Source organism: Pezoporus wallicus, unplaced genomic scaffold (assembly GCF_028554395.1).
Source record: "Pezoporus wallicus isolate ANWC-B61680 ecotype Strahan unplaced genomic scaffold, APGP_CSIRO_Pwel_v1 scaffold_7392, whole genome shotgun sequence".
In the NCBI taxonomy this organism is placed as follows: Eukaryota; Metazoa; Chordata; class Aves; order Psittaciformes; family Psittacidae; genus Pezoporus; species Pezoporus wallicus.
Window position 1 is genome coordinate 3931749 of NW_026639923.1, and position 27423 is coordinate 3959171.

At 36.1% G+C, this 27423-nt stretch overlaps 1 protein-coding gene across 1 annotated transcript in view; it reads right to left on the reverse strand.

The window, feature by feature from the left end:
* TRRAP (transformation/transcription domain associated protein) overlaps positions 1-27423 on the reverse strand; it is a 98523-nt gene that overhangs the window by 47152 nt on the left and 23948 nt on the right. The window contains 25 exon segments of the mRNA XM_057416996.1: positions 863-1009; positions 2922-3047; positions 3722-3935; positions 5804-5950; positions 7204-7314; positions 7513-7647; positions 7731-7889; positions 8761-8967; positions 9565-9831; positions 10288-10416; positions 10825-11023; positions 11296-11477; positions 11883-12047; positions 12406-12525; positions 12846-12965; positions 16947-17015; positions 17749-17919; positions 19372-19493; positions 19944-20040; positions 21256-21417; positions 22399-22659; positions 23323-23520; positions 23647-23864; positions 24650-24849; positions 25919-26070. Of these exon segments, the coding sequence (XP_057272979.1) occupies positions 863-1009; positions 2922-3047; positions 3722-3935; positions 5804-5950; positions 7204-7314; positions 7513-7647; positions 7731-7889; positions 8761-8967; positions 9565-9831; positions 10288-10416; positions 10825-11023; positions 11296-11477; positions 11883-12047; positions 12406-12525; positions 12846-12965; positions 16947-17015; positions 17749-17919; positions 19372-19493; positions 19944-20040; positions 21256-21417; positions 22399-22659; positions 23323-23520; positions 23647-23864; positions 24650-24849; positions 25919-26070 (4078 nt within the window).

Consider the following 27423-nt stretch of genomic DNA (forward strand, 5'->3'; position numbering starts at 1 on the left):
CAAAAAACCACCTCAAATCCATTCATTCACAATCCTAAAGGCAAGCCTGTGTGGTTTCATTTTGGTAAATTACAGAACCCCAGTACTGAAAAACTGCAATTAAACTTGTGAAAGAAATACTCTATGATGCAGCACACCTATTCTGTTCCGTTAATTTCCTGACTTGCTTATCTGTCAAGTTTAATAATTTTCCAATTGCTTCTTGGTGTTAATAAAACCTGCCAGGTTCTCACTTATCTAATTAAAATACGGGCTGGGACTCTAACAGCAGCAATTCTTACAAAGTCTTTCCTTCAGCAGCTTATTCATTAATAAACCAAAGTGCTCTTTACTAGCTCTGAATCGTCTTCTACAAGAACATCTGATTTTTTCTATGACTCATGACCTCATTCATTTGATGACAGACAGAATTGTCCAGAATTAAAAAGATGCTATTTTCAAGATAAAAACTAAAGCGTCAGCTCACACAAGTTAATTTCACAGTTGTTCCATTGTTACCAAACAGGGAGGAGTGAAAATAAAAAAGTGAAAGCACAGACCAAAAAAATTCAGCCCCTCTCCCCTCAAAAATCTTACAGAATTTGAGTATTGCTATATTTCAATATTTCTATATATTCACTAACCATTCACTGAAGTGTCTGGGTTAACACCGAAATTCACACATTAACCAGGTAACAGGAACTCCTAGTGCATTTCTTCCATTCTTCAATACTTAAGTAGTATTTCTCACTAATGCTGACGTATTTTTCAACATGTAACAATGGACACAAAACCATCTGAACTCCTTTACTATGTTAATACATCCTAAAGGTTAATACAACATTTCTAATCATTAACATCCTTAGTCTAAATACCATCATACCTGTATTTGCTTCTGCTGTTCCTGCTGTAGCCTGTGGGTTTAAGTGTTCCCTGACCATCTTCTGCAGAGATCGCATAAAAACTGAAATCAATCTGTCAATATAGCTGGGATTGTTACTGCATGCAGACTTCAGAATCATTAAAGTACCTACAGAGAAAAACAGTACTTAAGGAAATAAAACTTTCATTCAGCGTGACCAAAGTTAAGATATAGGTTTTCAATATATATGTTTTCGTTCTATCAAAGAACACAGGAAGATGTTCTAGCTGTATTTTGTCCTGCCATGAAAGCAGCACGGGACTACCCAAGTCATAAACATGAGAAATCTGGATAGGTTTAAAGAAAAACTTCAATCTCAACTTCAGTCCCTAGTCTAAAACTAACAAGTAATTTTTGCATTAACCAAATATGTGAAAGTTCTGTATATATGGAGGACAAGGGGGAGAAAGGGAGGATAGAAAGGGGGGAATGGAGAGCAGATACTTCCCCAAGACCCTAAAATATATATATATAAAAGAAATATTATATGCATAGTTAACCAAGCAAAATGAAACTACTCCTAATGTTGCACATATGTTCTAGTAGCAAAAACTTGCAAAAAGCTTTTACATTAATAGGCCCAGGTTTAGTCCTTAAAAATAACTCAAAAAAATTACACAATCTCGGGTTTCTAATCTAGAAACTGTATAAAATTCCACAAATCAGATACTGTACATTGAAAAAGTTAACTGCAGAATCAGCAGAATCTGGCACAGTTCATGAATGCACTATGCCTAAAGATCACAGTCCCTTCAAATTGCACATAGTTGTTAACAATGCCTATCCTAACATAAGCTGCTCCGTATTCACGCAAAGCCATCAGTTCCAGCAATATCTAAGCTTTAAAATACATATATCCTATGAAACTGTAACCTCAAAAATCTACAGCTGCCTCTTGCCCTACTGCAACTTCATAGTGCAACAAAAGCCTACACCAATTTTTAACAGAAGTGTAGCTTTGTTCATTGAATGACTGCTTTGAGAGTTTTGATTTCTTTCCAAGCTCAGATGTGACTGGTATACAATGTTCAGCCTCTTAAACATATAATTAACAAGCTATGCCCCACCTTCAACGGTCAGATTGTAGTGCTGCTTTTAAGTGAGCTCTGGACAGAATCTACAGAACATCTTTCTTGGTTAGTTTGCTGTAAGGCACATCCTGACATCTGACAAATAGGCAATTCCCAAAGCGAAATTACAACTATCTACACAGACCACAGAGTAAAACAGTGAAGGACATTTGCCATTTAAATCAGCAAGTTTTCCAAAACTGTGCAATTTCAGGTCTGTATTACCAACACAACTAGCTCTGGGCCAACCTGTATTGTTCCAATATATCTTTGTCATTGTATTATGTAGCTGAGTTCTCTACCAGTTAAGTAAGTATAAAGAACAAAAAAAGAAAATTTCAGCTCTTTAGAATGGTATATGATAAACTTCAGATTTGCTCTCTCAAGAAAAAATAGTATTTCTGTAATTTCTTACTTAGAATTTAAGATCTATAAATACATAATTTTTCATATACAATTTAAGTCAGCTGATAAACGAGGTTTTAAAAACAACTGAAAAATAAAATATGATAGTATCATGTAAGAATGTTCACACAGATTCCTTGAAATACTCTATCCCAGAGAACTACCTGCAGGATTTTTTTTTTTCCATGCAACAAGTTTCCAGTAACTTTGGTTAATCTGAACGCTGCACCTTTTTCCTATACACTTTTAATACAGGAGGCTTCCACCTGCAGCTCTCCACTTCCAATAATTGCTCTCAAGTCAGCTACCGGGAGAAGACAGAATGCAATGAACTCCTCAGTCCCTTTCTTCACAGATGACAGACATCACAAGCTCATCTCTCAAGTTAGCTCAAAATGCTTCCCACAGCTTTTCCACTGCATAAAATCAGATTTCAATTCCCTTACGGAAAACAAAAGCTCATAATGTTTGTCAAAAGACAAACATTACACTCCTGAACAGACACTGTACAGATATCTGCTAGAGATGTGGGAAATTTAACTTACCGAAGAGCTGAGAAGGGTTAGCATTAGTGGCTTTTTCATAATTAGTAAGTCCTTCATAAATAACCTTTCCAACTGCAGCATAAAGGCACTCTAGCTCTTCATACTTTGAAGCTACACTTGAGGTACCTGCAGAGTTTGAAGAGTTGTGTTTATTTTTGGTAACATAAGCCCAGAAGAGGCAAGTAACAGTTACACTGAGAACTCACAGTCATCTATCTATACCATCACTGAAAGTTTAGGTTGCTGACAAACCACAGTAGAACAAGCACAACCCTCATTTATATAAACCTCTTTATTATACAACCAACGTCTTCTAGTGTACCACTCTAAATAATTAATTTTGATGAGAAGTCTAAGATAACTGATTTTTTTTAAAGAACATTATCTAAATTAGTTCCTATTAAGACACAGCATATTACCTATTGTCTTTCTTTCCCATGCACTCTCTCCCTTCTTTGCTTCAGCAAAACAGCAGTTTAACAACTAAAAAATTGCACTTCTGAAGCTGAAATACTATAATTGCAAAAATGCATTAAATTTATGGATTTCTTGAACTAAAGTTATGACGGCCACAGGTTATTAAGTTTTTATGCCAATGGATAATAATGTATTCCACATGATTACTTATTTCAACTTTTTTTTTTTAAACAGAGGTTGAAAGTACAAGCTAAAACAGACTATTAAATGCAGGAATCATAAAACATAATATTAGCACATTCCAAGGAGTGTCTTCACACAACCCTTAATCACTTAAGTTATGCAGCAGTAAAGGATAAAGGGAGGAAGAAAATACCACATACTTGGTTCCGTAGGGAAAATACCCATTAGGCGAGAAAGCAAACTGTGAACTGCTCTCAAAACCTTGGTGTTCCCACAAGTCATACATGCTGCTACACCTCGTTGCAGGGGTTTGAAGCTGTTAAGGATAGCAGGGGGCTGCAGTACAGTTAACAGAAAGCTTAAGACCTCCAAGCCAGTGCAAATGTTGGCAAAATTGGCCTGATTGGGTTGCTCCTAAACAGAACACATACAGAAAGGCAGTGAGTGAGGGAAATCACAGAAGTATTACACAGTATAGGAAATCCAGCTCAGATCTGTTGAAACCCTGTAATAAGGCTGAGGTTCCTATGCTAGTGATGTTTTACATCAATTGTCTGTCTAAGTCATGCAATAAAATACAAGGCACTATAAAATCTTTAGCCATAAAAAGCATTTACAGGTGTATGTTCCTTCTGGTGTCTTTTGTGATCCTCAGATCTGAAATTTGCTTGCAACCTTGCTGGTTAGAAATCCTTTCAACAGAGGATTATGTTTTATCTCCTTGTCAACATTGTTCAGAGACAGCCTTCAGTGAAGAGATAAACCAGCATATTCTATAATAAGTCATAGCTCAACAGTTAGAAAAGGGGTTGTTGGAACTAAACAAAAAATTAATGAAAATAAAATATTCATAGTAATAATTCATAATATATCTAAATAAACCATAATATATAAATCAATAAGAATATATAAAAATTTGTGATTACAGTAATAATTAATAAAAATAAAAAGCATGACCAGTAGGTCGAAGGAGGCGATCCTGCCCCTCTACTCTGCTCTTCTGAGACCTCACTTGGAGTACTGTTTGTAGTTCTGGTGTCCTCAACATAAGAAGGACATGGAGCTGGTGGAACAAGTCCACAAGGATGATCAAGGGGCTGCAGCACCTCCCGTATGAAGACAGGCTGAGAAAGCTGGGGCTCTTCAGCCTGGAGAAGAGAAGGCTGCGTGGAGACCTCATGGAGGCCTTCCAGTACCTGAAAGGGGCCTACAAGGATGTTGAATACAGACTCTTCATCAGGGACTGTAGTGACAGGACAAGGTTTAACACATTCAAACTTAAACAGGGAAAGTTCAGGTTAGATAGAAGGAAGAAGCTCTTCTCTGCGAGGGTGACAAGGTGCTGGAACAGGTCGTCCAAGGAAGTTGTGAATTCTCCATGTTCAAGGCCAAGCTGGACAGAGCCTTGGGTGAGATGGGTTAGCGTGAGGTGTCCCTGCCCATGGCAGGGGGGTTGGAACTAGATGATCGTAAGGTCCTTTCCAACCCTAACTGTTTTATGATTCTATGATTCCTGGACATATCTTTGTAAACCTACAGGATTATCATTGTAAATTTTCTGTTTGCTGCTGAAGCCTTATCCCTTTTTCTGAACCTCTTGTACAATTGATGCCACATAACACAAAATTAAGACACAAAATTTCCATTCCAGATGGCTCATATCCTGTATTAAGTAAACACCAACAACGTCCATCTTCCTGAGGATGGAATTAGATACTTCACCTTTCAATGACTATATCCATAAACACAACAGTATAGCACATGTAAATCAACATCTGGGAAAAATGGCCCTCCTCAAACTCTCACATAGACATTTTAAAATCTCCAAAAGAAGGATATATTGCACTTTCATTCAAAGAAACAAAAAAGTTTCTGTCGAAGAGAGCTCCTAAAAATTTTAAGCAATGAAGAGTTACTAGCCTATTAAATAGCATGAAACAAATAAAACAGGTTTAGAGAAACTTATTACATGGCAAATAGCACACAAACAGCATACAGATGATAGTCAAAATATGCTGTATCATCAAATACAGGAAACTAACCTTTCAGTGAACTTCATATTACCATAATGTAGCTAGAAAAGTAGGAACCAGTAAAATCACTCTTAATCTGTAAAACTTCCTGTTAACAAAAACCAACCAAGTAATTCACATACTTAACAATTTATGTATTTCACTACAAAGAAGAAAAGAGTAAGACTGTAAAAATCAGCTATTGCTACTATTCAATCAACATATATGCTAGTGAAACCTAAAGACCTACAGGACTAGAATGTTACCTACCACAGTCATTAGCAGCTTATCAAACCACTGCAACTTCAGCTCTGATTTTGGCCACATATCCGGTCGTAAAGCTGTCTTCAGAAGGTTGACACAGCGGCGAGACAGCAATTCCCCAGGAGATCCAGCAGTGTTTGAGTTGTCATTTACCTAGCAATTAATCAGAGTTAACAAAATGACACCCTTTTGTAACCAACTCATTAATTTATCATGCATTGCAAGCAAGCATATAATTTCTTATTTCTGAAATGGATGAGCTTAAGTAGTTTTATCAGTACAGTCACAGAGCATTTAACTGCATAAGAAGCTGACAACTAATAGTAAACATCAGAACTGGTGTCTAAACGGCTAGCTGATTACCTTAAATCACCCATCAAAGGTATATTTAAAAAAGCTTAATCCCATACTTTGTTAAACATGTTCAGGATGGTTAACATTTTCCATTTGCAAAGTATCCATACCTTACTCTTAATTCATCTTTATACTTCAAGAGCATGTCTATTCTGTGCAATGGACTGTGTGTATAAAATCCCGTATCACTTACCAGCTATGCCTGTTGCAGAAGCAGAAGACATAAAATTTGTCAGCCTTGAGCTACACCTAACTAATTTTCCCCACTCTAAGAAGACTCATTCTGAACAAAATTTGGTGAAAAGCTTTAGTTCCACGTGCTGCATGAAAACAAGTAATTCCATGTGTTTGATCTTGAAAATACAATCACAAATCCTTAGATAAATAACTTACATAGACTTTCCTTATTAAACTCTCTAAATACTGTTCAGTTAAAGTATTTTATATGGGTAAAATATTCTTGCCATTAAATCTAAGCAACAGAACAAGCATACTTTGCAGCATCAGGGAAATATATAAAGACAAAGCATTTATGGGAACTTTCTGAAGTCTTTGCCTGGCTCCAGCCAAATGCTACTAGTCACATTTATTTTCAATCCTGTCACTCCTAATATAGGACTTGCTTGAGAAGAGAACATAAAGAACAAACAAAATGCTAGAATTGATCAACAGCACAGTAAATTGGAGACTCCTTCAATTTCAAATTCTGGATTGCAACTGTTCACATTTAAAGAGTTAAGTTCAAAGTGCACGCTCCCTGCATCAAGCTATAAACGTACAACGCCAACAATAAGCATACCTCTGATGAATAATACCCATCATTTGTGAAATTAAAAATATGCAGAGACTGCTTATCACAATTCTTTCCTCCTTAAAATAGTAACATTTTTTACTTTTAGTACAATTTCACATAAAGTTTCTCACCTTTCACAAAAGAAAGTACACAAACACTAGAATAAATACAAGCATAAAAGGACTCTTATGAAAAAAGGGGGCTAGGGTTTGGCTGCTAACGCCACATTGGTATTTGCATATCAGAATAAACACACTACCTGGCAAGCAATTCTAATCAAGAAATTCACAACTGTATCTGTATGCTGCTTGTCAATTGGCTTGGAAAGCAGTGCATCAGCTCCTGGCAAGGACTGGCTACGTCCAAATACCTGCATGTATACAGAACACAAAAACCGTAAGAAACATTGAAGGATAACAACAAGCAGAATAGATTTAAAATATATTCCAAAACTGTAACTTTTAATTCAGGGAGTTAAAACTTGCGAGTTAAGGTGGAATAAATAATTACACTAAATTGTTTAGGTTATAATTTCAGAGTATTTGAACAAAAACTCATTTTTCCTTACAGCACTTATTGCTCCTGTAGCAGTCCTGAATCGTTTTACTTCTTGGCCAGAATCCACAGACAATCCTCTTTTAACAGCAGATGAGGCAGAACTTGCTCCATCTCCACTTGCACCTGAATCCATATCTGAATCTGGCTGAAATATCAGCAATGTGCATGTTAAAAAATCATTTAACTGTGTAACATTTCAATCTTTACCAGTTTATTTAAACTACCTACCTGCTGGTCTTTAATTCTTTGCAATTCCCACTTAATAACTACTTCAGCAAGGTCCACAGCTAATTTTCTTTGCTCTATTGTAACACTGGGAGTGAAGCCCAGTCTCTGCATGGCACTAACCATATGCTGAACCAAGTGATGTCTGACTGGATAATAAACCTGAAAAGATGGTTGCACAGTCATGTTAGCCATTAACCAATAAAATTCTACACAATACAGAGTTGAAATAAAGCAAAATGCTAAAATAGGTCTTTAATCCCACAGTTTGCCAAATCTCTACCAGTCCAAATTTTGCAATCCAGAAAAGTAACTGGTGCTTTGGAAATAAAATTTTGGCTACAATTTTCAGTAGTGACTACTGATTTCATGTACCCAAATGAAAATGTTCTTCTGAAGATACATAATTTTTCTCCAGGAACAATGATTCCAAATTTTTGCTGATCCTTTTAAAGAGCTATAACTCACATTTGAACACACTCAGATATTGCTTTCTAAAAGCATTAAGCAATCAATTCCTGAAAAGTCACTTCGATGCATATTAACTAGCTGTCACTTTACATCATGTCTTAATCTGTGTTTTCAAAAACGCTCCTATATTGACATTCCCCCATTTGTTTAATGTTTCACAACATACATTAGCTGGAGATAAAAGTTACGTAGTTAACCCCACAGGATATGTAAAGTCAAACAAACAGCAATTACTGAAGCATGGAAAAGAATACAGTTCTGCACTATTTTTAAGCAACTCTTTTTTTTGCACCCCTGTTAGAGAGCACCGCTAATGCACGTGTAATTAATTAATCTTGCAGACTTTCACCTAACATTTTGAGTTCTAATTTCATTCAGGCTAAAACTTAGTAAGTGGTTTCCTATTTAATGGTTGTTTTCAGTCTTTAATAAATATCCTTGCAGACAGCTGAAGCCTTCTGAAGCTACACCGTACAAATCAGATGTTATTTTCTAATCAAACTGCAGTTTACTTCCTTGATATCTGAGATACAGTGACTACCAGAATAACTGGTACAAGTACCTTGAAATGTTGTACTATCAAGTGTAAAATATGTACTAGCTGGGGAACTGTATGACCCTCTTCCACAATGATTTTTCGTGTCCAGTGAGTCAACATCTGATGCCCATCCTCCATTCGAGCTGGCACAGCTGGAGTCAGAATAGCCATTGCTTGCCTGACAATAGCTCGGGCCTCCATCGCGTGAGCTTTTAGAAGACTGTGGAAGACCTAAACAGCAAAGTTTGTGATCAATGTTAATATTATACATATTTACCAAAAAGAAAGCATTTAAACATAAAGAGAAACAACAACAAAAACATATGTTTTCTAAAACACACGATTTTTTCCTAAAGACCCATATTTCAGTAAATATGATAATTCGTCATCAGAAATAATACAGTGTATCCTTCTGTCTCCTTCCCTTTTTCTTCCTCCCTTTCTACTGTCCAACTTGAAATTTTCCTTTGTTCCCCACATTCTCAAGTGAATGTTTGCCTCTTAAATGAGGAAACATACCAATTTTGTTAATTCAATTGAAAGCACTTCTTATTGCCCCCTTTATCCTTTCTGTTTTCACTTATCTTTATATTTTCTATACTCTTTCTTTTAAATTTTCTACACTTTCCTATCCACAAATAAATCTGTATTAATATTTGGCTTACTGCTTTCATAGTTTTTGTTCCATACAAATTTAACGGTTATTTTTATAGTAAGTACCCAAGACTACTGCACACCCTCTACTCTTCAATTTAAAAATAAAAGCAAGCACACTACAGAACTTATCAACATCCCTTAAATGTATGAATACAACCCCGCAGCCAATACCTGCAAAACGATCTTCTTATGTATGGCAAATTTTGCAATGATGTGTGCCAAAAGCAAATGTCCACTGTATTTGCATGCTGGGTCCACACATGCCTTGGACAGGAGGCAAGGCCAAGCAAATGTCATTAGGCGCCGCAGTTTGCTGTTCCGGTTTTTGTTATTGTCATGAATGTGGTGTGGAGCGTGCTCAACCAGAAGTGTGGCAAACTGCAGGAGATATATCCTGAGAGAATCCAGCATATCAGCCTGTTTTTCCGGATCAAGTACCTAGTCCCAGGGATGATCAAAGAGAAGAGTAGGAAGGCGAGAAAGGGGAAAAGAAAAAATAAACATTATTCTCTATAATAATGAAAAAAACCAAACCTCCTCTTCAACGACACCTATTTTATAACCAGTAACTGATTCTATAAAATTAAACTGAATTACAAAATTACTCATGTTCAGTCTTGGAAAGCTTTGCTTATGAAAAAGACTGGGTTTACAGACATACAAGGCCTATTTCTAAAGGCAGATATTCAAGTCGTTAAGATGTAAAACTGTAGTCAAATCCTACCAATGACTGACGGATCTCACAACAGTTCAAAGTTACGAAGTGATTTGATACAACCGGTCACAGTGTTTAGAAACAGCACAACTTATTCACATAAGGACTGAAAAGCCAAATGAGGGGGACCATTTTTGTTTAATTTTTTCAAATCCTTTAATGTAAACAAGGATTGTTACCTTTGTTATAAAAACACTAGTGATGCTCTCTGGATTATCTCCTTCTGGGTTTGGGGGTCCCAACAGCTGTTCACCTTCTCCCTTTTCAAAACTGTACAAGAAAGCAGGATTCAGGATATGTTGCAGCACCTACAGAACATAAAAAGACCCCAAAACAATTATACTCAACTACTGGATTATTCTAAAAGCAGTCAACATCCAAGTAATTTCATATGCAAACCTGCACATTAGACACATTCTGTGTAAAAAAAAAATAAAACCTTAAGAAACAGATACACACAGGCTATTATCCCTCTTTCTTCTTTCCAAGGGCAAAGATTCTTAGAAAGTGTAAACTAAAGTAGCCCACATTGAAGACAAGATGAATTGCTGTCTCTATTTATTATCGCTCTTCTTCAGGTATGATATTTTCACCTAAATGGCTCTGCCAATTATCAAACTCATTGACATTTAAGTAAGCCAGTTTTGTTGCCCTAGTTCCCCAGAAGAAAATTAAACCTAAATACCAGGCTTCTTTGATTTAATTGCTTTAGTTACCTTGGCTTTGAGCTCATCTCCAAAGTTTGGGTCATTGAAGTCTACAAACCGGAAGAACAAAGCCCGTTTTTGGGGAATGCTGTAATTTTTGGGGATCTCTTCTTCCATGTATTCCTTTAAAAAAGTCATATTGCAGAGAAATCGACCCGTAAAAGCTCGAAGCAACTGGAAGAGCAACTCTATATCACCATAATTCCTTCTGTAAGAACACAATAAGAAGTTTCAGTGAAAAAATACCCAACCAAACTACTGTGCTGATGACTTGGTGAAGAAACTGTTCTTGCTTTTAAGTGAGCAGAGAGGCAAGCGCAAGCAGTACCAGAGGCATGGGTTTAGAGCTAATGGCAGTATTATGAAAGACATTAAACTTTCTTTTCAATAACTGCAAACCTTACAGTATTTTAAAAACTAATAAAGGTAATGGTAAAGATAATATGTAGAGAAGCTACACGAAATATATGTTTTACGTACTTGCAGTAATTTAACAAGCAATATGCTAACAGCTTCGGTTCCTTCCAATTTGTCGCAGCCATATTCTCCTTACGATGTCTCTCCTGAAAAGCTTCACTCACCCATACACGTTTCAGCTGATTCACCAAGGAATGTTGATTTGCTAACCAACATTCATCATTCTTAACAATAATGCTTATGATCTGCCAAAATCAAAACAAAACAAATGCAGTCAACACACAACAGATCTGTCTGTAGAAACAATTCATATAAAAGCAATTTTTAAGGTCAATTAAAGGTTCTAAAATATAAAAAAAAAGTAAAAAAAAAAAAACACCTCATTTAGATGTATTTTTAATGGATTTTTTTCTTCTTTAAGTTTCTGTTGCCATGTCTGACCCTTGTATCCTACTTGATTAGAAAAAGTATAGTTTGAGTGTATTTCCCCTTCCTAGAGTGACTCTAACTACAAATGCTCTACATTCTTACAAATGTTTTTCTACAAGCTATAATACAGACACATACACTTGAAAGCCTGTATGTAACAGGCTTGTAGCTAAATAGCTTTTAACTGTCTAGTGCAGAGACATACAAGAATAAATTAATACCTTGATAGCCTGAAACTGTAGATCAAGACGCATTGTGGTAGTGCTTGGAGAACCAGGTCTAACAGCAGCTTGGGTGCCAACAGGTAATAGTAGAGTGATAAATCGGTTAGGATTTGCTGCCAGTACATCTCGTAGAGGTTTGGCATCTTTATGTTTTAAGAAACTCTGAAGAAGGGGAAGAAATAATTTTAATAACAACCTTTAAAGCAAAAATACCAAAAGCCTATATCATCCTGTAGCTTTTATATTGCTCAGTAAAGTTCCAGAGGTTATATTTCACATATATAAAAACAGCCTCTGCTACTTCAGTAATAATCCTGTATGATCTGGAAAGGTACAAAATCAGCATCTCAGGACAAACAAATGCAAAACTGAAAACAGGCACCTACAGTCAGAGCAAGACCATAATTAAGGACTACAAGGTCATACAAGCTAAAAAAGATGGAAAAGATGAAGAACTTTCAATTCATCAGATTTGTGAAGATGAGGTTTTTTTTCCTGCTCCACTCCCCACACAGCTCACCATAAACATTCTGCTCCACTGTGGATCATTTAAAGTGGCTTCCATCATGAACAACTCCACGGTCTGGGATGGATGACGTGTCAAAAATTTGATGAGTGGTTCCCTGAATGGACTGCCAGCCTGAAAAATTCATAAAGCTTAAATTAAAAATGCAGAGTACAGAGTATTTTCTACTAATTTACCAGCACTCAAAAACCCACATTTGACTTGGCATCTATGCAGATACAAAATGTTCAGAACTTTCATGATGACAATTTACTAAGAAGTTTTAAACTTCACTTTTAAGAGTCTAAGACAAATGTTACCAACTCCTAAAAGGCTTGAAGAGCATATTAGATCAACTGTTCCCACACCATGTTTAAGATATTATATTTATTATATGCTAATATTTAGAAATAGCATAAAGCAAAAATACCAGCAATGTTAACTTCCCCTCTTACCTCAATTAACATTGCCCGTTCTGTTTTCATAACAACTTCCAGCAGAGGTTTAACCAAAGTCTGAGGGGCAGCTGGGATCAGATGGAATAAATTTATAATGGCTGAACAAATCTTCATTTCCTACACGTAAAAAGAAACACAGGTTAATGTTATCAGCTAAACATATAAAAACAGTATCACACATCGTACCATTTTTCTTCCTCTCTGTATTAGCATAGCCAGCAACCAAATGGAAGGGGTTAACATATATACAGCATCTACTTATCATGATGCATGGAGAAAATCGCTCTTGTGGAAGTCTGCCCTTCCACCCTTGCAATATAATACTTTAATTTTATTTTGTTAGTAACAGTTGTGCTTTACAGGTAAGAGCTAAACACTGCATAATGATAATGGTGATGGGAGAGTTACAGAGTGCTCACTGCACTATACCGAAGTGGCTCATGCATCAGTAAGCCAGACCTTCCCTTCTAAACAGCTCCTCACATACACCCCACCACCCCAGACTTGACATGAAGAAAAAGACAGGCATCTTTCCCACATATTTCAAGCAAGACCACGATATACTGAAGTATATCTTGTAAACAGCTGGTTATTTCAAAGAAAAGACAGCTCTGTTCTACCACTAGATGCTAAATTCTTCTTAAGCCCCAAGCCATTTTGTGTTTTTCTTTCACTGTGTAATTTAAAACTGTATTTAAGTAAACTAGAGTTTGGATTTCTTCAGGAAGAAAAGGGAAAGGAAAATACCAAAACATCCACCCTCACCAACTCCCTAAAACCAATTTCTAGGATGCGCTATACAAAAGATTATTATCAAATGTATTGCTTTTCCTCAACTGAATGTAAATACAAAGTACTAGGCCCACTTCTTCAACATGATCTGCCTAGGCAGACCCCCACAAGGCTACTCTCATGGATTGAGGTGCAGGACTGAGAACACATATCAAATCTTTTGAAACCACTTGCGCCTTCACAGAAATTAAAAATCCTGCTCTTCCTAGTACAAACATGCTTAGCATCCTGAACAGCAATGTTACCAAAACAGCTCCGCCACAGACAAACAGAAGACAATTCACAGCACTGCACTCAAAGACATAACGCACTCTGCCCAAAACACAACAGTAAAACTAATACACCACACTTCAAAAGAAATCTAAAAAAATAAGAACAAAAAAAAGAAACAAAAAAAGCCCAACACAACAACAAAGAATTTCCTGGTGCCTCCACTGAGTTTCTCACCTCTACCACTTCTGCAGCAGGCTGAACCAAACCAGAAGTCACAGCATGAAAAGGAAAAGCCCACAAGAATATCAAACAAATGAACAAATCAGGATATGCTATTCTTCAGGCTGCAGCCAGAAACTGACTTCAGTAGGGTTATTTCTCATCTCAAAGAATGGAGACAATGAATATCTCTCATGCTTTGAACCACTCGTCTAAGAATTAGGATGAAAAGTATACTTTTTTCACTTGTATGTTGTTTAGACACAGCTTCTCAAATATTTATAGTGAACAAAAAATAGATACAAGATTATTGAGTCAGGGGAAACAATATTTTAGCATCTTCCAAGAAAAATCTGTCCATCATCAATTATGAAATCAGTTTCAATACTTCAACTACCAAGATATAAAGTCCTTCTAATAGGCTGCAATGCAGAATTTCCACATGCTGCCACTGTTCATGAGAGGAGACACAACCATCTATTCAAAACTTGGGGGTTTTTATTACTGGACATGACTTAAAAAACTCCACTCTCTTCCTTGGGGAGGCAGGGAAGAAAGAAAGGAGGGACTTAAATCAAAGATTTCACTCATTAGGCAAATGAATTAGACCTTAATCACTACTTAATATGTTATGTTTTAATTTGTTCATTTATCTAAATAGCAAAGACACAGTTCAGGAACACAATAGGACTGTCATTTTAAGTGAATGAAGAGCTTAGTTATTCTGGCATCAATGCAGATCTTCACAATAGCCGTTAATTATTATGCAGCATATTTAACTGAGATGTCTGAAGTTTTCAGTTTGTCTACAATTTTCATTTACATATGAAAACTCTATATTCCACAGACTCCTGGGCTGTTTCATTCAGAAGCTTCACTGACTAGCCACTCTGCAGTCAGCTGGAGAGCTGCATGACACCACCAGCATTACCATCAAGTGGCACCTTCATCAATTGCTGCTGGAAAAAGATGAAAACCCTTCAGGTCAAAAAAAAAGTTACCATAAGTAACAGTGCTCTGTACTGTTTCAGCTGGCAAACATAAGACTCCCTACAGATTCCATTCTCCACTGCATGTTTACCATCTCCTAGATCCAAACACTCACCCACTCTGAATGATGCAACCTACACCCCAGTAACACCCCCCAACATTGCTTGTAAGTACCTCAGATTTTGAAATCTTACTATGGGTAAGAAAACATGAGTAAGGAAAAGGCCAGCTACAGTAACTCTGATCACCTGTGTCGCCATCCTAGTTTTTCACATTTAGAAGATACAATTAGAACATATGGACAAATGAGCACAGGCTGCCACAGCAATTGCATAAAGACCATACTGTCTTTGCCTTCCTTCAGTTTCCTTGAGTTTTTATTTTCAAGAAAACATTAGAGCAACAACTGTGAGGAAAACAGTAATATTTCAATCAGCTTTGCAGTCACACAATTCTAGTTGGAAATGTTTCCACAGACTTCCCTCCTCCCCCAAGAAGCGACAATGGATTCCTTCTCTCGCATGTCTTTTGTGTACCTCCCCCTCAACATATATAGGTTTTAAGCCAACACTAAAATAAAAAAATTAGAAGTTTAGGAGACTAAAAACACAACTCATAGAAAACATCAACAGAAGACATTAAGAGCAGGAGAATTCACAATTACATGTGATTTAGGGACAACTAAAAACTGTTCTAAAGGTGCTTCAAAAGACTATTGCTATAAAAAGATCTGCAAGATATCTGTAATCATCACACCTGAGGAAAAGAGAATCCCAAAAGACGACTACAGAGGCCTTAGAACTACTCTGACCTGAATACAATGAGTTTAACTGAAAAAATGCATAGATTTTAAGTTTAAACATAAGAAACAAATTCTATTCCATTAGAGAACATCTAGGTCAAATACAAAGCAATGACTAAATTCATATTTAAAAGTTCTCTTTACAATGCCAGGAAAGAGTGAAGAAAAGCCAATTCCATGTTTTGAGGGAAATAAAAACCCAATCTAATATCATTCTCATTTGGAAAACAAAGAAATTAGTAAGATTTCCCCATTTTTTCCTACTTGCAATAATAAATCTCAGAATTAATTTAAGTTATTAGTAAAATCTTAATAAAATTACGGCACTTCTGGTAATCTACATGAAACTACACAGAAGCAGGAACTCCCTTCAGTGCTGAACTGCTAAGAGGACACAGTGTTGTCATTATACTGTGCCATTTTCCATTTATAAGAACACTGATCAGCTTCCCACAGTTCGATGTCAAGACCATTCATCTAGATAGGAGAGAGATTTTAATGTGATCTCAACTTGTTTTTCTTAAGTTATATAGTATCATTTAAAATTATCATTAAAATTAAGTGGGATTATATTATTCTTTAGAATTTTCAAAATACTATGTCATGAACATCAAACATATTAGTGAAAAAAGAGGGAATATCCTGCTGAGCTTATCAACCATTCCAATGAAGAACAGATTTTTAAGCAGAAAATCCTGAGAAAAAAAATAAAAACAAATGAGCTGTTCCACACCAACCTGTATAGAATAGGCTTTAAAGTAACCATTATCAGCAGATAAGAAGCTCCTCTTACTAAGAGTTGTCATTCATTCATTCATTCATTCATTCATTCATTTATTCATGGCTTGACTTCACGAACGAAGATTTGGGAAGGGCTTTACCCACGCTTACTACAAGCGTGCTGGTGACTAAAAAGGCCAATACTAAGAGTTGTAACAAATATTCAACATACATCTAAGATCATTAGCTTTTAACAAAACATCAGTGTGTAGTCAGTTATGGCAACATTTACAACTGAGTTCTGTAATTCAAAAAATACTGTTTTTTCTTGTCTTCCCACACACAAGAATTCACTAACTTACATTTCCATCACTCCGTTGTCCACCTTTGTGTGTAATAACTACAACTTCCATCCATTTACGCAGGTGTTGCTACAAAGAGAGAATAATTAGCATTATTCTTCTAACTATACTATTCCATTTTAGCAAGTGACAGCATATGCTACAAGAAAACAAGTAGAGGCAAAAGTGATTGTTTGAAGGAAACAAAGGAGAAACTGATTAGTTATTTTCACTGCTCAGAATGAAGAGCTTGCTGTTGTTAGAAGTCCTATCCATAATAAAGAAAGCAGAGCTTATAAAACTTACATCAAACGGCACAAAAATCTGATAGGCTCACATTTGTCTCATTTCCTTGATATGTATGCATTTAAATATTTGAACATCTATGGCAAAAGGCTAAAGAATTTACAGTTTAAAAACAGCAAATAAGAAGGGCAATACCTTCCACCATTTTAAAAATTGAAATAACACCAAAACAGACTTACTTTACCAGGAAACATAACATGTTTTCAAGGGTTTCCATAGCATATTGTGCTGCTAGCACCTTGCTTAATGGTAAATTTGTCCAAGCAGACCTCAGCATAACTAGGTATGTCTTCACTAGAAAAGAAGATCTCTTAACTTCCTGGTTTAGCACCTCTTTAAAATGTTTTAACTCTTTAAAAACGTGGGCTTTTTTTCTATGAATTGTGAAACAAAAATCTTATATTACCAGTATGTACACTGAGTTACTACTGATTTGTTCTTTAACTTTCAACAATATGAATACTTGTTAGAAGAAAAATTCTTGGGGAAGAGCTAAAGAAAACTTAAATCAGCTTACCATCATCTGATCACAGAATTTATCATTAAAAGAGTTTGGGAAAAGTCTAGTGACAGATGTCAGACGATTCACAACGTTCAGTGTCAGACTTCGATAGTCTCCTAACATCATAAGCAACGGTCTCATGTGTGTATGAATTTGATCAACTTCTATGGTAGCTCCTTCCAAGAACTGCAAGAGAGTACAGGTTTAAGATACAGATGGAGGGGAGAGTGATTTTTGTGCAAGCACCTTTCTTAAAATGAATTCTGCTGACTTGATATTTCTTGTTTTATTTTGTACTTTCAGAATGCAATACCTTAAACAATGTTTTTTGCTGGAAATATACACAGTGACAAGATGAATTTGGGAAGCATTTAGGCATTGCTGACACACAGTAGGATATTCCATAATATAATCAAGGAGGAGATCTTAATTACAGACAGATTGAAAAATGGCCACAACTCTAAATTAGACACACAGCTACGGACAAAACACTTAGACACTGCCTTATTAAGAACTGCCATTCATCTGGCTGTAGGCAAGAGCAGATTTCTGTCTTTCAGTCTGCATGCATTCTGAGTAACATAAAAGTCCAAGAGAACCTGGCTGCAAGCAGCCAGAGAGTATTTCATAACCAAACATCCTGTGGGCATAGATTTATGACAGAGAAAAAACAATCAGAAAATCTTATACCAACTGCAAAGGTCAGAATAACCCTTATTTGCTTCCTCTTACCTCTCAACAAAACTGTACTGTCAGCAAGCCATAAATAATAAGTACATTCCCTCTCATGACCAGAATGACATGAAAAGACAACATCTGACCTCTAGTAAATGGCCTAAACAATCGTAAACCAGAAGTATTATACTAGTTATACTCCCCATTAGATAACAGCAAATCTACACAGTACAAAGAGGCTGTATTTTTATTATTTTCTGTATCAAGAAAAATGGTATTAAAATCTTGCTGAATCAGAATTAAGCACACTTACTGTGCAACAAAATCATGATGAGAGAACAGCCTTTTCGCTGTCCTTCCAGGTTTTTTACACTACCCTGTCCTAGCATCCCCAGGACAGGGTAGTGTAGCACCACGTAAGGATAATAATTTTGAACATGAAGAACAGCCTCAGTCCTGTTCCTTAAAGTAACTGTCATACTGCAATGCAGAGTCTAACTCTGCTCTATTGCTTACTTTTCCAAAAACAACTATGAGGTCTTTTACTACTTTTCAGGAACAAAAGAGAAACATGAGAAAAGCATTTACAATAAAGCCAGGCATGAACATTTGCAAAACTGCTGGGAAGAACTGACACTGTTTATTTACAAAAGAAGATTCATTTTACAAAGACCAAAAAAACAGAAAGACCAAAAGACCAGACAGACAGAAAGACTGAAAGACTTGGTCCTTGCCCAAGAGCTTTTAATGCTTAATTTCAATCAGAAGAAATTTTTATGGCTAATTTCATATCCCCCCCCCCAAAAAAAACGCATCTGACAGAAACTTAATTATATTGGTGTCACTAACAAGAAGTTAACAGCCATCATTTACTATATAGAACTTTGACAAGAAGCTTTGTAACAAGGAAGTAAAGCAGAGAGAACAATGGTCTCAAAAGCAACGCTGTTTTAATACACTAACCTTTCTCATGCATGCTTCTCCTGCCTCCTGCAGCTCATTATTTGTTGAATTAAGTGCCTTGAAAAGTGCAGCAATGATCTTCTCTCTTGACTGAGGCAAGTAATTGCAGGCAGCTAGAGCATCTGCAAACACCAAATTTGTTCTCTTTGTTAACTCAGTATCAAGGAAGAAAAAGAAAAAACAAAACACACCAAAACCTAATTTTACATTTCTTCTCTTCAAGTTTCTTCTACTTCATCTTAAATTACCGACAGATAAATTATAGCATACTTGGCCAAAAACTACAGGCATCATAAAACAGTGAAAGATTAGGAATGCTATTAACAGCATTCTAAAGTTTTCCTAATGCTATACAACATAATTAGTCTAAAAAATATTTTGGGTTAATTTCAGAAACTAAATCCTAGTCATTAAGAAAGCAGCGATACTTTCCCATTATTCTCTCCATTAAACTGTGACCTCTAGAGAACAGTCATCAGTCTCAAGTTTCCTGCTGCCCTTGGGGAGAGGACTGCCCGCTGCTCACAAGGTCACTTATCTACACCAAACTTTGCTTAGGAAGTTTTACTTACTTAGGGCTGCAATCCGAAGAGGTACAAGTGATGGAAGACTCTTGTAACAGGGTAGTTTCATCAAAGCAGTATCTTCGGCCTCACACAAATTCAGTAACTAGAGAAAAGAAAATAAATCATTTCAGCTTAGCACTGCAAATCACATTTGAAATGGTATTATAACTTTTTGAGTCTTGTTTCCTCAAAGAGCCAAGTTCAAGGAAGCACAATAATCACCCTTCAAATCTCACCAACAGGAAAAATTCTACTCAAAATCAGGGTGTAAACTCCTATTAAAACTGGTGGTTAGCCAGAGGCTAAAGAGCCCATTAGCACTGGCACCAGAGAGAAGGCGGGCAATAATTAGCCATTTTGCTGGCCTGTACCTTGCTGGTCTATTTGCATACAGGCTGCTCATATGATAGAAGAAGAGCAGGTCTACAGAAAAGCTTGTCTCCTGAATGACAGTATAAGAGAAATGAAAATATTGAGGAATGGGGTAAGAAAACAGAAGGAGATTAACAGGGAAAAAAATGTGTTGAAAATGTCTTCAGGAATTCTAATACCCAGAGGGACAATTCTTTCCTACACAGGTCTCCTCTTTGCTCTTGCTCCTCAGGCAAGCATCTTCAATGTATGTATATAGATTTAGTTAGAAAACACTGAACAGGCTGAAACAAAGTTATGCAAGCTCATAATGTCCAGGTTGCACCTATATCCAAGAACACTAACAAAATTCAGATATTAAAAATACGAATATATCACTCTCACCATTACAGACATTTTTGATGTACAGCACTTTGTTTTTGTCTTAAGTCAAAACCAGAGGATCCTCTGCATACCTGGTCCTACTAATTGCAATTACTGTTGGAATTAAAGACATCCTGAACTTCTATTTGGATAAGACAGCTAGGTAACCAAGGGACTAGACAGTTTCTCTAAGTTAAATCTACACACTACTTCTGTATCTGATTTTACTCAAACTGTTAGGGAATCATAAACCTTAACAAACAATATCTATGTTTTGGTTTTACAACAATTTATTTAGTAGATACACTGTGCATAAAATAAGACCTAAATATGAAAGTTAGGGCTGCTAGCTTAGGCCTTCAACACCAAAGTTCATTTAATGTATTTCACAGACTGCTTAGCTCAGAGCTAGTATGCTGCAGGTAAAGGCAGATCTCAGTTCATGTTTCAAAAGGTAAAATCTTACATTTTGGTGAAAGTTTAAAATGCACAGAGAAAAATGTGTATTTTTAACAATGAAACTTCTAACACCATCTCTACTTAAGCATCTACATTCAAATATCAGAACATAAAAGGAAAGTACCTCTGTGTAGAAAACCTTGTGTTCCACAACATTCAGATCCATTGTAAACAATCGGGGTTGCAGGGTTGTGCAAAATGTGTTTCCCTCCATCAGGCCAATCTGGGCATTTGCTGGTTGATGCCTAAGCAAATGCTTTTTAGGAGGAACCATGTCTTGGAGAACCTACACAATGTAATTTAGATTACTGAATTAGCGGTCTATTCAAAAGACCTTACAGACCTAACCATTAAGAGGACACCACTGGTCACAGCTGCATGTTTCTATCCATTTACTACTGTGGCTACAGACATACCTCTTCAGAAATCACTATGCAAGAAGAAAAGTACCTTTCTGAACTAATTTAATTCATAGACAGCTGTTAAAAAACTCAGTAACTGTAATTATTACATATTCTCTGTGAAACAAATCTATGATACTTAAATAAATTCACAATATTCTATAATTTTATTATTATATATATAAAATTCATAGACCTGAGCATTTCAAATGTTCAGGTCAAGAATACTTTAAGCTCCTAAAGCATCAGAAAAACAAAAACATTCATGTAAGCTTTTTCCATCACATCAACATCTCTTTCCTCTTTAAACACCATTAGCAAAAGATACCAATTAGGGGGTTTCTCTGTATGTTCACGAACTACCCTAATGACAGCCACAATTTCATATGTTGTGGTGGCCCTTAGAGCTTACGTACATTTACTTCTCTTTCAAAAGTATCAATGCTATTAGCTTTAAGAAGTATCGAGCAAAAAGTTATTTCAAACAGCTTTGATCTTTATAGTCTCCTCCTGGATACAGAAAGGCATAGCAATGTACCTCATATAAAGAAAATAACACAAAATTGAGGTTCTAAATGCAGTATCTACCTGGCCTAGCCTATGTCTGATCAGTGGTAGGATGAGCAGCCCATAATTTCAGGAAGTAAATCAACCTGAAGACACTATAAATACAATAAATAAGCAGTCAGGCACAGCTTGCATGCATCTCTACAGTACTGCAACCATGGTGTATTTTAGAACAATGAAACCTAGCAAATGACAAGCATATGCTATCACTAATGTGGGAAAATGTACTCAGAAAAGCATTTTGCAAATCCAAACTGGTAAACAACTTTAAACTCACTTTTAGTAAGTATTTCTCTTACCTCTTTATGTGGCTCCATTATCACTGTGACGCTTTTTCCAGTGACCTGCGCAAGTACCTGCAACGAATGCATGGCTTGTTTTCTCACAGTGGAGTTTGGAGAGGTTACTTCTCGAACAAGGTCATGTGTGACGTGATGGAAAGACTTTTCCTGTGCTGCTAGGATTTCTTCTGTTTTTTCTTCATCTTTTAAAGGAGTTGCACATCTAATTAAAAGCTGTTCTAATGTGGTCTTTGCCATAGCGACTGCTCCATTGGAAACCTAAGGTATCATAGATTATTTTTATTAAATATGTACAGAACAAAGATCACAAATCTACACACTACTTATTAATGCACCAAGCATTTGATTTTGATGAGTCCTCTGCAAACAGCTAAAACCATGTAAAGCTTGAACAGAACACACATTAAACTAGTCTTCCCACCAACCATTCCAAAACTAAAAGCTGCAATACAGCAAAATTTTATAAACTAACTGAAGTGCTGGAACCCTTGGCACTGCTGTCACTGTATGATTCACAACTGAGAAAAGGTCAAGCCTGCAATTCTCTAGGTATCTATAACTATATACAGCTTTTTGATAACATGAACAACTTTCAAACTAAGCAAAGAAGAAAAACACACCAGTGTTTTTCACGCAAGTGACAGTGAATCTAGTTCTTTCACTGATCTAAATGTGACCTGTACACATCTCCTCCGAAAGAAACCAATGTAATTTCAACAACTTTGAAAAAGTTATGTAGAAAAAACAGACCTCATTCCTAACCTCAGGTCTTGGTTTAAGTTAAAATGCCTAAAACTTACATATAACTGATATATTCTGAAGTTAAGTAAAAACAAGATTTGCAAGAGCTCAGTCTGGGTGAATTTAAGAACAAAAGCTTGTTTTCCCCATACTACTTGATATAATTAATTCATTAAATACCTCTCCAGTTAGATCCATCATAACAAACAGAAGTGCCTTCAGGAAAGTCTGCTGGTTCTGGAGGACCCAAATTAATGGCAGTCGTTCCATAAGAAATTTAATCGATACAACACCTCCTAGTTTAGCATACCAAGCTTGTTCATAACAGCAAGCACATAAACGTTCCACAATGTATGAAAACAAGGGAAGCTGACAAGCCTGGACAGAAAGAAACGTATCAGTTTGCTTTTTCAGCTCATTGGTAGTCTCCAAAAGTTTAGGAGCAAATTTGTATTGGCTGAAATGACATCATTCAAATTCATTTAATATATATATATATATTACCCTTTCCTTTGAACCCAAGATAATGCTTGCGACATCAAATATCACTGCTAGAGCAACTTCTCCTATCTTGCAGAGCTCCTTCTCCTCATATGCCATGCAGATTGCTATGGCATCAATAAGTACCAAGGGATCCATGCCTTTTGACCCATTTTCTTCACTATGAAACATGGCTGTACTAGGCTGGCTTCCAACCTGATAGCACTGCAGCAAAAAAGGACCTGTAATTTGTGTTGGGGAAGAAAAGAAAGAAAGGGAAAAAAAAGATAAAATAATGGATATTTCAATATGAATAGTCTTTCAATTAGATTTTACTACTCCTCGGAGTAGTTGATGGCAAAACCAGTAAGCACTGTGTCTATTTGCATATAAATGGATTCTAAGGCATTCTTCACTTTTAGAAGAAAAAAAGATTGTATCTACTTGGATATTTTCTTCTATGCACTAGAATATGCACTGAAAAAAAGATTTAATTAAAACAAAGAATCATAAAAATTCAAGTTACATTAATGTGACAATGAACAGTGATATGCTTATACTACGTCTTTTCCCAAATTACTTGCCATACAGGGTAACTCCAAGCAAAAAGTTTTCTTCATAGGTACAAGGCACTGCAGCGCTCTAACATTTACTTTGTTTCTCTGATGGTCCTTCAAAACCATGAGTGGAAACAACCCAATGAAATACCCCCTACAAAAATAACTGCGTGTATCAAGTAACACAAATTATCTGGAAATATAACCTGTGCTAAGCTGTAATTATTTCATTAGGTGGAGCATTTTAAAAGTATTATTAGGTCATTGATGGTTTTTTAAAACCTGCCTTGTAATTTTTTACTGCTCAAAAGAATTAAAATGTAATTCAGCCATCAAACAAAAAGCAACATATCTATCCAGAAACCACTGCAATATCATGACTTTCTTAAAACAAATCACTATTAGAAAAGCAATAAACTTCTCCACCCCTCTCATGACAGTCCACATGATCTCTAGTCCACTTTACTTACCACACTGCTGAGCAACTGCCACCATTGTGTAATGGCGGATTAAGCTGGCTACAAAAGGCAGAGCACTGGGCCTCAGATCTTTGATGACTGCTGACATGAACGCCCCTGTCAGTGCCTGTTCAAACGTTTTACGAGCTGGAGTATCCTGAGCTTTGTATCGATGAGAAATAATCACACTGGGTATGGACTTCTCAGTAAAGCTGAAAGACAAAATGAAGTTCATTAGAACCCTAAACTGCAGTTCTGGCAGCTCAGTTGTGAGCAGTGTCAAGTACTTGATTTAAAGTTTGCTTTCAGTATCTAACTCCTTCTCCACCTCCCATTTTCCTTTGACAGAGCTAGTTCAGCTCACTCCGTCCATATTAATTTTGTCAAGCAGTGGTCTCAAACATGATGGATAGCTCAATTTCATCAGGAACATTTAAAGCCAGTGGTTTAGAAGAAGCCACATATATTGCAAATAACAGGTATACAGGCATCACACTTCAACTCAATTACAGAATGTCATTTTCAATATTTTGACATTTTCCCTTTTTTAAAATGACATTTGATTTTAATCTTGAAAGATTGAAACATTATTTATCAAACCACTGCCCAACAAAACCTATTCACTGCAAAATCATATTTACGTCAAGTCTAACAAGTCCAAATTATAAAAGCTACTATAATCTTTAGCTATATTTACTACACTGAAAGAGTCAAAGCCAGCACACTCTTCATGGGCAAAGATGTCAAAGTTGTCTAAAAGCAATAAACTCATTAAGTATCAATGACTAAAATTGTAAAATATGTAATTAAAAGTATCAATAAAAAGCCCCCACAGTAACATAAACAGAGGTTACATCTGTGACTATGTTATAGTTTGGTCACTAAATGAAACTGTATTTTGTATCTCTTTCATTTTAGTAAAAAGTTAAATGTACACACAAAGCATCACAATCTGTTAAACTTAAAAATGCAATTAAGGACCAGAATATTCCAACTATTTAAATATACTAAACTATAATTAATTTAAAAAATTTAACAGATTGTACATGGGACTGTGATTAGGGGGGAGAAAATTAAAGTATGAACACTGACACGTCACTAGCATTAAATAATCTGTTGACTGGATTCCTCTTACTGGAGAGTCCTGCACTGATTTAAAAAGAATCAGGTAAAAATGCCATTAAGATGATGTTACCTAGACTAACCACTGTCTCTAAATTAGGTTGTTCTAGAAACACTGTAAATTTTACATACACATTTACGTTTAAAGAATTGTCATACTTAGGATGTGCAAGAAGCTGGTATAACGCATGTTTATTATCATCCAGGCTCATCATGGCTACCAAAAAACACTTGATTACTTCCCATGCTTGCCTCCGATAATACGGTTCTGTGTTAGCACTCTTCAGACAGTCCAAAGCAGTCTCAATTGCCTACAATGAAAAAGAGACAGATAGTAACCAAATACTTCTTGTTCTTAATATTTACAATGAGGTCATTAATCAAGAGAATGGTATCTTTAACATACATTAAAAGTAACTTTAACAATACGTACAATTTTGACTAAGTTAAGAAATGCAAAGAATGCCTGAGAGAGCAGACTGGAAATTATCATGATGCTTGCTGTGCTTCTATAAATGCAAAGTTTCAGGGCAGATACATTTATTTGCATGGTCATAAAGCATCTGAATTCATGAGTGAGGTACACCTTTGTTCTCTCTCTCTCCCCCTCAAGAAAATCTTCCTCATCTTCCCTCCAGCAATAATTGCTGTTCTTAATCCCTATACACTGTCAGTATCCAATGCATTTATATGCACATATAAACGGTACCATAAAATATTCTATCTTACAAATTACTTTGTCATATTTTCCATGAAACATATTTTTCATCATACATTTAATCATACATGATGATTAAATGTCTCTGTAAGTAAAGTCTAAACACCATTTACTTAATGGAAATAGTATTCTTCCTTTGCAAGAAGATCTAATGTATTTTAGAATAATTCAAATAACCTCTTAAGATATGAATGCAATGAAAATGGACAGTACATACTTTGGAAAATGACTATGTTGCATATACGTAAGCACAGCTAGATACTTTCTATACTTCCCCAAAAACTAAAGCAAGAAAGTAAAAACAAATTATATACAGGCTCTAAGTAAAACAACATATAAAAGTTGTTTTGGAGTGCACAAAATTAGAAATTCTGATACTTGATCAATTGTGAATAAAATCTAACCATTTATGCTTAACCAGGATTATGCATAAAAAGGCTCTGCCTTCTTTGAAAGGAAAACCATGTTTCCACTTACTGACTTAACTAGCTGTCATCCCATCACTGTTTGAATAAGCTTTTAAGTATCTCAATGAAAAGAACAACATATTCTATGACTACAAATCTTCTCGCATGCAGTGATGCAAGCTGGAATGGCAGTGCTCAGGTTCCTCCCTCCTTCAACATAAACAAGGAAGAAGCAGACAAGGACCTAGCATCATGCTTCTGACAGTCTGGGAAGGTTCAGTGCCAAACAGCTCAGATTTTGATCAAGCCTTTTACTCTAGAATTAAGATCCTAATAAAGCTGTATGACCAGCAGGTTGAAATAGGTGATCCTGCCCCTCTACTCTGCTCTTGTGAGACCTCACTTGGAATACTGTGTACAGTTCTGGTGTCCTCAACATAAAAAGGACATGGAACTGTTGGAAGATGTCCAGAGGAGGGCCACGGGGATGATCAGGGGACTGGAGCACCTCCCTTATGAGGACAGGCTGAGAAAGTTGG